Source organism: Aphelocoma coerulescens, chromosome 5 (assembly GCF_041296385.1).
Source record: "Aphelocoma coerulescens isolate FSJ_1873_10779 chromosome 5, UR_Acoe_1.0, whole genome shotgun sequence".
Taxonomy (NCBI): Eukaryota; Metazoa; Chordata; class Aves; order Passeriformes; family Corvidae; genus Aphelocoma; species Aphelocoma coerulescens.
Window position 1 is genome coordinate 27113500 of NC_091019.1, and position 15392 is coordinate 27128891.

Sequence of the window (15392 nt, forward strand, 5' to 3'; positions counted from 1 at the left end):
GCAAAAGACCACTGAGAAATTGATATACGTGATTTTCCTACAGCCTTACATCTTCCAGCAGCTATGGACTAAGGCACTATTAAAGCAAAATTCAATTAATTTATAATTACCCAGCAATAATGATTATGTTTTCTCCTTCTCTGAACATCTGGCATGAAATATTTTCATCCTCACTGAACATTAGTCAAACACCTGCTTCTCTGAGCTTTGATGCTGTGGGGAATCATTCTCCAACAGGGGTTTATTATGTGCTGAAATAGGAATGAGTATCTGTGCCTTTAATTAACATGGAAAAATGTAATAATACAAAAATTGGCTAACACCTCTTGGAAGCTGAAAAATAAGCTTAAGTTCTCTTTCAAACTAAGTGAGTTGAACCACTTGAAGCTATTTTAAAATAAGGATCAAGACCAATCATAAGGGTTTTTTATCTGAGAGTGCGCTATGAATAATCTTCAGGAGGGTTCAGAATTCCTCCTCCTCTTTGTCTTTGACACGTTTCATTTCCTATAAAATCAGGATCCAAGCATATTAGAGTAGTTTAAGTGCTCATGCTTTGACTTGCAATTCATGCAATTCAATCTACATTTCCCATTCTCAATCCTAGTATATAAATTCTACCTTGTTTTTAAAAGAAATTGGCAATTATTCGGATTGAAAATAGATAAAATGTACATGACCACAGGTAGAAAACAGTAATATTTTGTTTAACAAAAAACTTATTAAATGATTACTGTTAATAAATGGTGACATAGTGTGACCTCGAACATGAGGTTCTTATGTTTCACATATCTTAAGGCTTGTATCACACACCAGTAGGCTGGAAGCTGAGTTAGTCCTGCCACTGGCCTAATGTAAATGATGTCAGGGCAGTTGCAAACAGAGATCACCACCTGGTGACATTTTCATGAGTAATGCTCAGGATCATTAGCATTGTTCAGAATATATATGCTCCAATTAGGCATATTTCCCAGCCATTACAGCCTTATCAGTGACAACTTCTGGAGACCAACACGGCTCCTGAAAATAGAGAAATAAAGAGAAAACCATAGAATGCAAAATGACAATGTGTTGAATAAATAATAGTGGAAAAGTGGTGAATCAAGCTGAATATGAGACAGATTGTTATAACCTCAGTAAAGAAATTAGCAGGCTGCAGTAGATGGTTACAACCATACCCACAGGGACAGCTCAGCTCCTGTTCCTTTCTTCCCTTTCTGGAGTGAGACTGCTGAACACTAGATTTTTATTAACCTCTTCATACATGCCAGAATCCAAGGCCCTTGGATGGTATGTTGAACACACTGCTAGATGTCAACTGCAATTTCAGATACCATGTTGTCTAAGTGCAGTCTCCCTCAAGAGACTATAATTCTAGCATTATGTATGCACAGGCTATTGATACAGCCATTCAGAAAACAAATTTCTGGGACTTCTTCTCTAACCACAAGAATACATGGAACAGTTCTGGATGTGAGGGTTTTATGGTACAACAATGCAAACTGCTAGCTGAGTTGTGTTTAGTACATATCCCCCAAACTTGGGTAAAGATTAAAACTGATTTTGACTTCCAAGCAATTAAATTCTCAAATGGGTAACTGTCTGGGTTTCACTAATTTGCATCCTTTAATTCTGCTGAGCCAGAAGAGGACTTTTTTAACTTCTCTCATATTACCACACTGCAATAATAGCTACTTACAGTGTGTGGCTGGTGCTAAAGGAGACAAGGCTTTGCAGTAGTGCTAGAATCACTGCAATTACCCTGAACTAAACTTTGTATCTAGTTCAAAATCTGGAGACCTGCAGCTCAGGTCTCCTTAGGGCCCCATGACAGCATGTTATCTAAGTTAATGAAGAGGGAAAACTTACATTGGTTTCAAGAAAATAATTGAGAAGGCTCCAATTCTGGTAAGATCAAAATATAAAACTATAGGGATCTTGGAACCAAAAGGATTGGGGCTAAATGGTAAAAACCATTCCTTGTTTACACTGCTATTTGCACATTAATGTGGTCACCATTGTTTGTAAATACCTGGACAATAAAGGAAAAAATCCTAACAATATTGTCTCAAAATACAAAGTCTAAAAATAACATAATGATATATACACACATTCTAGAACATGGATAAATAATCTTAAGTCAGTGGTGGCTAAACCTGAAAAATGTCACTATGAATTTGGGAATTATGTACTTGGGGAAAAGCACTGTTAATTATTCCATCTCTTAAACAAGGCTGTAAGGGAAAGAACTGACAGAGAACTGATCTAGTTTTCTTGCCCTAAACCTTCAAAAAAAGCTATTCAGTCCAAGAGTGTAGTGGCTGATAACTAAAACATCCATGACACCACACAACTATTGAGAGAAGAGCAGATGCACAACTATCTCAATATTAAACCCGTAATAATTTAAAAATACATAAAGTATCTTATTTTGTCCTGATGTGCTGCTACAATGTGCATTCCACTGGGGATAGGCAGGCATTCCAGCATCTAGATCCAGAAAATGGAGACCCTTTGATTCCTAAGTACACTTCAGCACGTTGTAAAGGGAACACTCTACTCTTATTTCTTTTTCATTACAGAGTTCATGAGGTATAAAGAAATACAAAGCAAAGTGGAAAGCTGAGAAAATTGGAATACATTAGGGAACAGCACATTACAAAGGTAAATCTGTTAGATAGAGGCAATTAACTTTTCTCTTTCTTGACCTGTTTATTCCTATTCAATTGTCACTTTATTCCAAACAATAAATGGATGAGGTAAGAAATCTGTCCTTTTTCAGAACTGATGGAAGAAATGACTAAATAAAAAATATACCCAGAAGAATAATTGTTCAAAATATTTTGGAAAAGGTCTTTAGAGAAGTCTGTGTTATTTTCTTGTACTTGCCAATGAGTAAAGCTGGTGAAAATTTCTGGACATGTTGGGATTACACGGAGTAGTCCTGTCTTTGACCGTTCACAGCACTGCACTCCACTCATATCTAGTTAGAAATTTTCCAGTGCAAACTAGAAGACTTGTCAGGCTCTCCAAAGAGACAAAATTTTAACAGCTTAATTCAAAACCAAGTCAAAATTACAGTCATTATGGTACCTCAGCCGTGTATATTTATCAGTATTTTTAGGAGCTTTGGTTAAGATTCAATGGAAAACTTTGTAATGATGAAACACGAAGTATTTGCACATTTCTCAGGGCCGTCTAATACCAAAACTTTCAAAAGTCTGTTCTAGCTACTGGAGTCTTAAAAAATACATACATATCACAAAGAGACAAAGAAGGGCAACACATGCATGAAGAACACTGCAAAGAAAAAAATCTAGAAATTTTAATAGAGCATAAGACAAAGGATACTGCCTTTTAAGGGACAGAAGACTCTATTTGCTGGCACAAACTAAATCCTTGGAATGGTCCAAAACTTGCAAAGAAAACTATGAAGAAAACTACACTCATTATCATCAGAAGCTGCAGTTCAACAAACAACTTTATTTCTAAATTTGTATTCTATTTCTACTTTTTATATCTAATTTTTTTTGGTAGATATTTTTCCTGGTATTCAGATTAACCTTTTCTTGAATGTAGTATAGATCAGAAATGCATAGAAGAGCAATCTTCCTAGATGCTGTTGAAAAAGGTTACAGCATGAAATACCTTGTCATCAGTCAGAAAATCACCATTTTTTCTGGAAAGATCTCAGATAATTTGAACTACCCTGTGAACTAAGTTTTTTTTTATCTATGAAGAGATTGCCAGTATAAAGTGCTTCAGATAACTGAGAAGTCTCAGTAGCAAGAGAATTGTAAGGAATGCTTCCATCAGCACACCTGACTGGAATCGAAAACACATCCTCAGGAAAACTTGGATTCCAACAGTCTTTGATAAAAGGCTTCTGGCCTTTCACTGCAAACAGATACATTGCTAAATAGTACTACTGCTGAAAAAAAGGATCACACATCTAAGCAATTTCCAATTGTGATTCCTGGAAAAACATTTTCTGCAATTGCAAGCATGCTAGAGAGAGTTAACCTCAATACTGACATGATAATCTGATGATGCTCGCAGGCATCCATTCCAGAGCACTAATAATCATGCATACAGAGGGAAAAAGGATTTATGGGATTTGGAATATCCTTGTCTGCTTGTGTAGCAGACTGTTACTATATCATCATACACAAACAGAATCTTGACATATGTGAGGAATTCTGAGAAAGCATTACATCAGCAACATAAAATGAAAACATGGGTACAGTGCACTGTTCTGATGCACACTTGGAAAACTAAATCCTCTCCAGACAGAATTTGAAAACTCCAGATCAGAGAGTTTTCACTGAACTCAGTATGAGCATTTTTGTCCAATAACTTGTTCTTTTCTTAGTGATTTGTGTGAGACTCAACTACTCTTTGAATCTGTCTCCAATGGTAAAATGTAGTTCACATTCTTCATTACTCAGTCACTGAGTGTGTGCCATGATAAAGAAGTGACAGATTTCCAACTAAAATATGGAAATATGTTGTTGGTCATATATACTGTTCTTTAATAAAAACATCCCAGTTAGAATGGAGTGATTTCACAAATCATGTGCTAGACATACTGCTCTGCAGTAAACAGTGATACACTCTGTACTTCCTATGACTTGAAAATGATTAATTAACATTATATATCAATGTATTGCCTTATGCATAAACAGTTGTTTCCACACTTTCCAGATGGATATACTTAAAAGTTCTATCATTCATGCTATATACTGCTCACAAGCGGTTATCTGAAAACCCCAAGATGAAAAATACTAAATACTCTAACCAAACATCAAGGTAATTCTGTGTTAAGATTAAAAAATCTTGAGATTAAATTTCATATAGTTGTTCTGGCAGGCAGGCTGCACCCTAAAGAGTCTGTCCAGTTCCACAGATGCAATTAATGCTGACTCCTCAGAGATAAGCAGCAATTTAGATGAGCTGTGAAACCAACAGGGGAAAACCAAATGATAATCCTGTGTATTTCCACCCTGGCACTCTCAGTACTCTTTCCTGCAGTTCTACTCTAGGGAATTCAGTGAGATTTCTAGTTTTCATTGTTTGTGCTAGAGCTAAATGATCTACTGTTTTTGGAAAAGCTTTACTCCTCCTAGAAACTTTTTTGTCTATTGTTTCAGGATTAATAACTCAGAACAAAAATGAATTTTTTTTTGTTGCTTCTGAGAACCTAACATTTAAAAATGCGATATATAGAAAATAAAATTAGATGAAAAAAACAGATGTGTTAATAATATCTTTGCATTTAGCTTTCTGCTTTCATTTTTTGTACACATGCAGGGGGTTTTTGAGATCTAAAGGCACAGAGTAGAAGACCACTCTACATATAAGCAGAGACAGGAAGGCAATCAGTTGGAAACAAAGGAAGTTGGCAACAGCAGTAGAGAACTTGCTAGAGAAGTTATTGCATAAATGAAGAGAGTAATGGACACTGTTGTGCCTTGTACTAGCAGCATGCTTAGAAAACTTATTTACAACTCCCTTTCAATCAGACAACACTATTGCCTTGTTTCTAAATTCTGAAGTGAATTCAAGCTGGATAAAAGAGACTTAGGCAAAAGAGTGGCAATGTTGAGAGAAAAAATTGTCTCACATGGAATTAGCCCTAACTAGTTCTTGTGGACTCCATACATCTGCTGTCAAGAGGGGTCACAACTCTTTCTCAGACAGTAATAAGAGACAAGTATTTTCAGAGGCTTAAAGCTTACTTTCAGCACCAAATTGCTGGCAACAGCTAACAGTAGTAAGTTACTTGTATCAGGAGAGAAGCTAAAATCTACCTCGTGGATTTGCATGCCAGCAAGGCCAATTACAGCTATTTCAGAAATAAAGTATTAGATTCTTATCAGTAAAGAATGATTTTTTTTTTTTCAACCACTGTGTGTGGCTTTACCAAAAGGAAACCCTTCAACAGAAACTATGAAGAGGGAATAACATCAACACTGCACTGAGAAAACCCAGACTGTTTTACTACAGAGGCAGTACAGCAGAGCACCTGTATTACATGATGCATCTCATCAGAAATGAACAGGACATTCTGGAAACAGTGTCCATCCAGCATGAAGTCATGACAAAATAATGTCTGTCTGTCAAATGAATCCTGATGGGGCAGGCCAGGAAGAGAACAGCAACAAGACTTACAGTTAATCACAAGACTGGCACACCTTCATATCAAGCCAACCATTACCTTGGTCACATCCTGATCTTCTCAAGCCTTCCTCAGACATATCAACAGATTTTATCCCTTCATTAGATACATAACTGTCTATGATGTGTGCATCTGTATCTTCTGGGTGTAATCCTGAAATGTGTTTTCTTGAGAATGAAAAAGGGCTCTCGACAGTGCACCAAAAGGTGAGGAAAGCCTGTTATTGCAGTGGCTCTCACACTTATTCTCCTACTCAATTTTAAAAGCACAGAAATTAACGATATACATTCATGCTTACTGCCAAAATTCTCATTGACTAATATATACCAGACCAATCAGCATGGAAATGAACCTGTTTCAATTCACAGTGAAATAGATTTAGCATACACGTGGTCAGTTATTAACTTCCAAGACAAGGAATGAGAGCACAAAAGTACACAAGATAATTTCTTAAATCACTGTGCTGTTTCAGAACCAAAGATATAAATATACTACCAATGACAAAGGTCATCAGCATGTAGAAAAGACCTAAGATAACTTCCTGAATCTGACTTCTGATACATGGATTCCTTGAGGGTTAAGTATTTTTTTTTCATACACACATGATGGCAAATAAGCAATATATATAACTAAGCAAAATATTAATGTTACATAAATAAAAGCAAACACTAAAAAATCATATTGAATTTACCATTACAGACTAAATGTTTAAGCTATTTTATGGCTACAATTATTATTCATATTACTGTACTGTCTAGGGATCCTCCTACTGAATGAAGAATCCCACTGGGACAAGAGTGGTAGAAACACAAAAAAAGCCAACTCCTGGATCTTATAGTCTAAACATTGGACAAAAGGACTGAGCAATACACTCAGAAACACACAAACAAGCTAATATGAATCAGTGTAATAAAAAGTAGCCATAGCACATCACCAGCCCATGAGAAATACATGCTGAGCAGGGAGATACATTGCAACTCTAACTTTTTATAGCAACAAAACAATTTTTCTGTTGTTTATGAACAAAATGAACAGTTAAGGGAACAAATCTATCAATCCTAAATCTATTACGTAAAGATTCTCTAACCCCTGAATAATCTCTACTGACATACAGGTTAAAACATGGTCAAGCCAGCCTAACAAGATTTTTCTATCTTTGCTGAATAACTGAATCTTATTCATAGGCAACCATCATTTTAAGAAAAGCTAACACACCATCTGAGGCAAGAAAGAAACTGTCAGTTTAATTCCACAAGTCTGAACTTATTGTGTGTAACAATTTTATTCTCAAGTGAAAACAAAATCTTATAGATGTTACAAACTGACCAGATTTAGAATTATAAACTCATCATCACAGGTCATTCTCCAGCAATAGGCTGAAGTACTGAAGAAAACTACTCCCACCAACATAACACAGGCCCAATTCCTTCTCATTCCCAAAGAAGCAAGTAGGATGTCCTGGTATTTTGTTTCCTTCCATTCTTCCAGTTTGCTGTTTGGAGAGGTATCAGCAAATGTACTTGGCTTCTTAAAAAGATGGATCTTCTGTAGACAGCCAAATTGGACAGCAATCTCTACATTTAGTGGCTTCTCACAGCTGAGCTGCAATATCCTTGTGGCTCTGCTTGGAGTGGACTAATTAACTGAGAACAGTGCAGCTGTATTACACCAAAAAACCCTACAAATTTGCCAGAGAGGAACACTAAAACTAAGTTAAATAAAGGATTCCAAGGCTGAGGAGTAGCAAATTATCTGCATGGTCCTGTACAAAGACTGCATCCACATTGTGTCTCTTGCAAATTAAGCTGCAGGCATTAGTGTATAATAAGCACTAGCCAAAAATGAATAGGGAATGCTATGAAAATACAGCTTTCATCTGGTCAAGATACTTGTCATGGTATGAGCTGTAAACCTCACTATTAAAGGAATTTCTATGCCTTGTAAGCCTCCTAAACACTTACCCGGTGCATCAGATTATAGTTGTTTCCCTTTTGGATCTTTGGCTATACTAATGAGGGACAACATAAAAACACATTTTTAAAAAATAAAAACAAAAACACAAGTCTGCCAGAAATATAATTTCCCATGTTATTATGAAAAACCAAATACAGACTAGTCCCTTGGAATCCTGGTCAAGTAATGACAACTGGGTAAGGAACTCAAAATATGTGAAGCAGAAAGGTTTGAAGAAGGTTCATACAACCACAATAGATCAGGATCAGATTCAAGTAGGTGGTAGGGCTAATGGAAGAGCAAAAAAATGCACAGTCTTCAGGAAACATCAACCTAGCTGCTTCTATTAAAATGGTGCAACTTAAGGATGTCTTTAAGACAGTTAAGAGGAAATGCGATGGGGTCTGTTACACTTCTTAAAGAAAATGTAGGGCATTTGGGACTTCATCTCACCATCCTCTAGAAAACCCTTCACAAATATACTAAAATGAAAACAAAACCTTGAGTCTGGATGAGGTGGAAAAATCATGCAAAACTGAAAGTAAAACCAGTACACGTACTGCCAGCAGTTACAGAACATGTACAGTACAGTGCACTGGAGACGGCTCCTTCCCTCAACAGCACCTCCCAAGGAGTCAGCCCAAGTGTGACCTTAATTCTGAGCAATGGCAAAGACATTTCTGTGCAAACAACTGACAGGCCTTTGCATTAATCCAAACTTGTTTGAACTGCAGTGGCAATAGCATTCCGCTGATAAGCTGAGTCAAAGGAAACAAGCATAAAAAATAAAGGGATTCCACTGAACAGCAAACAGCACCAGCATTTTCTGTGCACAGTACTGAGAGGGCTAAAGACCAGCAAACATCAGTGCACAGGATTCTGTAGTAATGCTGAAAGACCTCTGCCTTATGCACTTCCTAAATAATCTTGTACACAGCGAATGCAACCAGCGATGCAGGCAAACAGACAAGCAATTCTTTTCTGCAGACTTGGGAATTTTATACTGTCCTCTTATTTGTATCATGCAGTGCCATGTTTCATGCTTTTTAGAAATGAACGGGATACTATGAAGTCAAACACAACCTGTAAGCAGTTCATATTTATAAATAACTTTCTTTGCTTCAGTCTTGCTCCACGTAAGCTTGCAGGTACATAGAGAGGACCTTGACCAAAGTCTGGAGACTACAATTACAATTCTAGGGGCACCTAATGGAATTAGAATTTAAGTGAGCTTTAAATGCAATTTTAATTCTATACAATAATAAAACCACACAATCTTTTGAACCCCTTGACAACCTGCTCCCAGGCCACCAAAATAGGAATGAAACTGTAATATAAAAAAACCCAACAATCAGAATATGACCATGTCTATACACGACTGCGACTGGTATTAGGCAAAAATTAAAAGGAGGGTTGCAAATTCTATGTATTTCTTGCAATAGCAGTATGATTTCACTGGCAGAGGTCCTTAACCCCAGTACTGAAATGCTTATTTGTGGCTTTACAAGATGATATAGCAACTCAAATTAAAAGCGCAATATCATGTGTTACTAGACTCTCTCTCATTCCCATTTCCCAAATTAAGCAAATTATTTTTATCTGGTTCCTCAGTCACATCAGAGATTACATTGTGAAGAAACTAATGACCTGGAAAAACCAAGTTCAATTCACTGTTATGAAAAGGTTCCAAATGGTAGGTACTACTCCACCAGAATGAAGAAAAATCTCCCTCCCCCTATCGAGAATTTGTCATGCAAATTTTCCACTTATTTTCTATAATGTTCCTACCTCAGAAGAGCCTTATTTTAGAATTGTGTACCAAAGAAACATAAAACCCATTATGAAGGAAACATTTACATTGTGAATATCTCTCTGTAAAAAAGGTATCATCAGTTCTCCTTTCTGAAAATTGGTAAAGGTGAAAAATCCTCCTGTTTTCCTTAAGGTTTTCTTAAAATTCAGTGATAGAAAGGGTAAACAAAAGACTTATCTGAAGGTAAGAATTTAAAAATATGTAAAAACTTTGAAATAAAACATCATCCTTTATGAACAAATCCATAATACTCAGCAGTTCACATGGGCAGGATGTTGGAAGAGACAGCTTGTAAATCCCACACATTTGACCATGGGCTGAGCTGAAAATCAAGGACAGAACTCAGGTCAGTGGCACATCAGTGTCACAGAAGACCAGTTAATTGAACCACTCAGAATAAATTTCTTAGCTTCCAAGCAGCATGTATAATATGAAGCTTCCAGAGACTACATTTACCTGGCAAGTAAGTTTTTCCAGAGAATGTGACAGTGATAATGTAAAACAGCAAAGAACGAAAGAGCGCTGCTCATATTGGGTTTTATGTATGCAACATGCATATGCACACATTCACACCAATGTTTCTTAGAGAGGAACATTTTAATTAAACAGCAGTTGTTTAAGGCAGTATGAAAGCTTGTTGTTTTATGGATGTCAGAGAAGGTGGTTTGGTATGAGGCAAAAGTTACAAGACTAGATTGTTGCAGGGCTACAAGGTAAACAGAACAAACACGATATATGCTTGCTTCCTCACAAGCTTTCTGGCTAGTACCTTAATGAGTTCATAGCCTTCAAAAGATTCAGCTTTCTCCCAAGTATTTGAGACAAAATTTTTATTTCCTATTATTTCACTTTTCTGTGAGCCACCATCAAAATCTGGGGGTCTCTTTTCCATGTACCCATGGATCCTTCGTCACTGTACACCGAGAATAAAGTCTCAAATATTTATTTTGTTTAATATAAAACAAAATCAGTTTTAATGTACCAATGTCTCAGGATTCCAAGATATAACTAATTGGTAGTCTTAAAGGAAACAAATCTCCAGAAACATGCATCTAGCAAGCAGGGTATTGCTAGATTTCTTCCTCTGAGAAATACTGAATTTTCAGCACTAGAGGATCATATAACCCTGGGGAATAAGATCATAGCATCTGCATTAGTACATTTCTGAATTATTAACAGTAATGCTATAATTCTGTATCATTTCATGATCGTTTTCTCAAAGATGATGACCTAATTATTCATTAGGTACTTAGAATATGTAAGGAGGCATGTGTACCTTGCCAATATTTTGTCAGATACAGTCTGCTGAAGAATTGCCACACTAAATAGGTACATCTTCTACAACATCAGTGTTTTCAGTTCTCTCATTACCACACCAGAAGTTCTGCTCTTGCCTTTAGGCTCATCTTAGATATTCTGTTATTTATCTTCTTTTGTTGTATTTTCAACTGAGTTACCTGATTATGGAAAAATTTTCATGTTAATTTATTTACCAATACTATTTCTGAATCACACTCTCAGAAATGAGCTAGAAATTATGGACTCTGAAGCTCTAGGTAAATAGCTTAAAAATTAAAACATTTTCAAAATCTCTAATTATCTAAGCTAATGTAGTATTTGTGGAGAAACAATTAAACTAGTTTTTCCCAAAAATAAAATGCATTGACTTAATTATTGAGGAAGAAATGTTCGTGGGTTTAGATTTTTTTTCAAGTTGAAAAGGAAAGTAGTAGTAGTTTTATATGTACAATTGAAAATAAAGTAAAAAAAAAAAAAAAAAGTTATAATTTAGCCTACATTTGTACTTCTGAAATACCATATTTGCCTGAATTAGTGGAAAATTTACCAGCATCACTTGAACAGGAAACTACTGTCATAAAACTGCTTCCTTAGCAGTTTCAAGACATAGAAACACCAGCTGATTCTAGATACCTTTTGTTACAAAAATTACCTTTTTTTAAAGGTGACCTTGTCACCTTTAGCACTTCCTGGACAGTCTTTCTAATTTTCCATTATCCTTCAATCAGTCTTTAAATCTCATTTGGTATCTATGCTCATTTTTACTGATATGTCTATTTAATACTATGATCAATGTATCTTTTTTCCCCAGAGTTTTTCAACTTTGATTTTGTTATTCTTTTTTAAGACACAAAATAATTTTTCAGTTGAGGAACACCTTACTGGAGGGGATCTACAGGATCAGTCCTGTAAGTATTGTCAGCAAGTACTACTTTGTAATTCCTTCACACAACAACCCAGTTCCATCTCACCACCATTTCAATTGGAAGCCTGCTGCTGAACTGCACATTGCCAGAGACTTCCTTATAGTTTTCAATCTAAAATGTATTCATGGTCAAGTGCATCCATTCATTATGTTAACAATGTCCTTGGTCTATTAATAAACATAATTAAGTATACTTTTGCTTTGCTAAGGTCAACTAGCCATGCTGTTTTAACCTTTACTCACATGGCATTTTCTCAGTCTCTGAACAGCAAACATTTTCTGCACTGCCAGTAATCCAAACTGGATCGCACTAGAACCAATAAAATACTATTAATATTCTTTTTATTTGGAAACAATCTCTTGCTATCTTACATATTATATATATATACACAACCATGAAATCTATGAATTTGTTTGTAAAATTATTTGGTAAATTACCTCTTTTCTTAATAGAGAGCTGACTAGCAACAGATCTCAAAACACTAAGAATTAATAACAATCTTATGACATGCATAAAAATTCATCCTTGTATATTTTCTTGAAACCTACTATTTTTGGGTAAGCTGTTAGATTTTTTTTTAAAGTAGTCCAGACTGACAGGTTCTATAAACAGGATAACCTGCAGTATTTTACTTAAAAGTAATTACATTCAATGCCAGAATGCTAAGTGGCCATCCATAATACCCTAAATCCCGAATTATTTTCAGAAGAGAAACAGAAAGGGTAAGAAAATAGTGTTAGAGGGTAAATGTAAGCAATTTAGCCACTGAAGTAATTCTGCTGTTACCTACTGTCCACAAAGCTGAGCAGCACTGTGCCCTATACAACTGTTGAACTACACAAGTGTCTAAAATTCAATGAAACTCTGGCTACTTTTTCCTTAGTTTGTGGATTTTGTGTTGTTGGTTTTTTTCAATCAAAGGCAACGTCCAGAAATTACCAGTACTAAAGAATCTGTTCATGGCATTGTTTACAAAAGTTCCTAAGAGACTTTATTGTTGAATGTAACCTTTATTTTATTAATGATGAGAAGTAATCAATGGAATGCTAAAAAAACCCCAAACTTGTAAAGAAATCTAGTCTGAAATCTGAATCTGTTGTTTGAAGCAAGTTCAGTGGTCACGGTAACACCAGATGAAAGTTGACTCTTGCCCATAGTGAAATAGGCATGGCTCTTCTAAAAAGGTCACAAACTTTTCAAATATAGGCACCATGTTTCAAATTTTGCACATACAAAATATGTTCATGTCACTCAAATTACACAATGTGGCAGTGTTTTAAGTCTGAACATTATTGTCAATTAATGGCGGAGAAAAGAGCCCGAAGCTCACGTAAGACTAATGACTGGGACAACTCCTGAAAAGAGACAAGAAGTATAAAACAACAGTTTTCCTGTTGTACGTGGGTTTGTGTGTGCATGTGTGAGAGTGCATATAACAAAAATGTTTAAGAGTAAGTTCAGGTAATAGCCCATCCACTTGTTCTCAGCTTCTTATCCAGTTTCATTGCAAAGGCTTTGATTTTAACTGCATGATAAAATGCAAATTCAAATCCCATAGAAATCAATAGTTAATGTGTTGTTGACTGGTTTGAACCAATCAAAATGGAGTTTTTTTATAATAATTGCTGAATGTCTTCTTTTTAATCTACTTGTCAGCCTCTGGGTATGTAGGATACTTGACTGTCTCAATTTTCTCCTTAACTTTATAGGATGGGTACAGGCCTGTTCTTCCTAATTTCCTATTGATGCCTTTTGAATAACCATCCCAGTGGTTTCCAGCTACTCCAATTATATCTCCAGGTTCCATAGGAATTTCATCAGCAGTTCGTGGATGATGAGCATAAATAGCAATCTGGTTGTGAGCATTCTGTCCCCCAAAGTAGTAGATATCATCCAAAGAATGGAAATACGCTGAAGCATCTGGATGCAACGTCTGCATAATTTCATAGGCAACTCGACAAACCTTAGAAATAAAAACAGAAGTCATTAATATTGTGTGTGACTGAAATATACCACAGAAATCAACAACCAATGTAAAGCAATATTTCCCAAGAAGATCAGGTTCTGGAATGTCCGGGTTAAAAAACACAACTAACTAACCAACCAACCAACCAACCAACCAACAGCCCCCAAAAAATCAAAAACCAAACCAAAACACCCACCAAACAAACCACAGAATCCCTGCATATTTAATAACAAAAAACATGACATTTTGGAGAATCTTAATTAGACCTCTGGTGATCAGATTTGATAAACAAATAAATAAATAGATAAATAATTAGTACAGTCTACTCTTCGGTATAAAATGAAAACATCTACATGAACACTAGCTATTCAGCTTTTTAAAATGAATGATCTGTAGCCAATCAGATATAAAAGCAAATTAGTTTTCCTTTTCTAATACTACTACTACTAAAAATTGTATTTTACTTCCCTTTGAATTTACATTTTCAGAATTTATCATGCAATAATGAGGCCTTGCATTTAGTTTTCTAAGGGAAGTTCAAATTCTTACAACCAAACAGTTCCATAAGTCCAAGGCTTTAAAATGCTGTTTATATTAGAACAGTGATAGTATTGTGACTGTTGGCAACTTAGAAGACAAGTAAATGACAACAGAATTCCATCAAGGCAATAACTACGTTGGTGGGAAGAAAGATGCATTTTTACTTGTCACTGTATCCCATTTTATGAAGGGAATTTTCACCAGACTGAACGCACAGTCCCCACGTCAGAATTATGTTGTATTTCTCAGAGTTGCCAGAAGCACAAAAGGCTGATGAAAAAAAGCTCTTTTCAGCAACTGGCTAGAAAGCTCTTCTCTGTCAGGTGTCTGCCTTGGCTACCGTGAGTTTTCTGACTTCTGACTTCCATTACTGTATCTTTCTCCGATTTTGCATAAGTTTGATAAAGGTTGATTAACAATACAGCAGATTTCTTCACTATGACGAAGCATTTGAGCTTTTTAATAACTTTCAGTCTATGTTAATATAGCAAAGCTTGATTTTACCTTTATTTTCTCCCTTTGAAGATACAGTGAATAGAACTTTGATCAGTCATACTAGATGTATTTGTACTTTCCTAGCTGCTTTGAGAGAGGCATTGGCTTTAAAAATGTAATACATTTCCTTTTATCCCTCTGCATCTGAACTTTAAAATAAGTTTTCAGAAGTACCTTTCAGATGATCAGGCTGAAGTTAATTATTTCAAAGTACCTGTTACA

General features: G+C 35.7%; 1 protein-coding gene across 3 annotated transcripts in view; it reads right to left on the minus strand.

Moving 5' to 3' along the window:
- Positions 1–12493: 12493 nt before the first annotated feature.
- FUT8 (fucosyltransferase 8) overlaps positions 12494–15392 on the minus strand; it is a 103162-nt gene continuing 100263 nt past the window's right edge. For all 3 annotated transcript variants that reach the window (XM_069017203.1, XM_069017204.1, XM_069017202.1), the window contains one exon: positions 12494–14132. In XM_069017203.1, the coding sequence (XP_068873304.1) occupies positions 13815–14132 (318 nt within the window). In that variant the 3' untranslated portion in view covers positions 12494–13814. The remainder of the gene's footprint in view (positions 14133–15392) is intronic.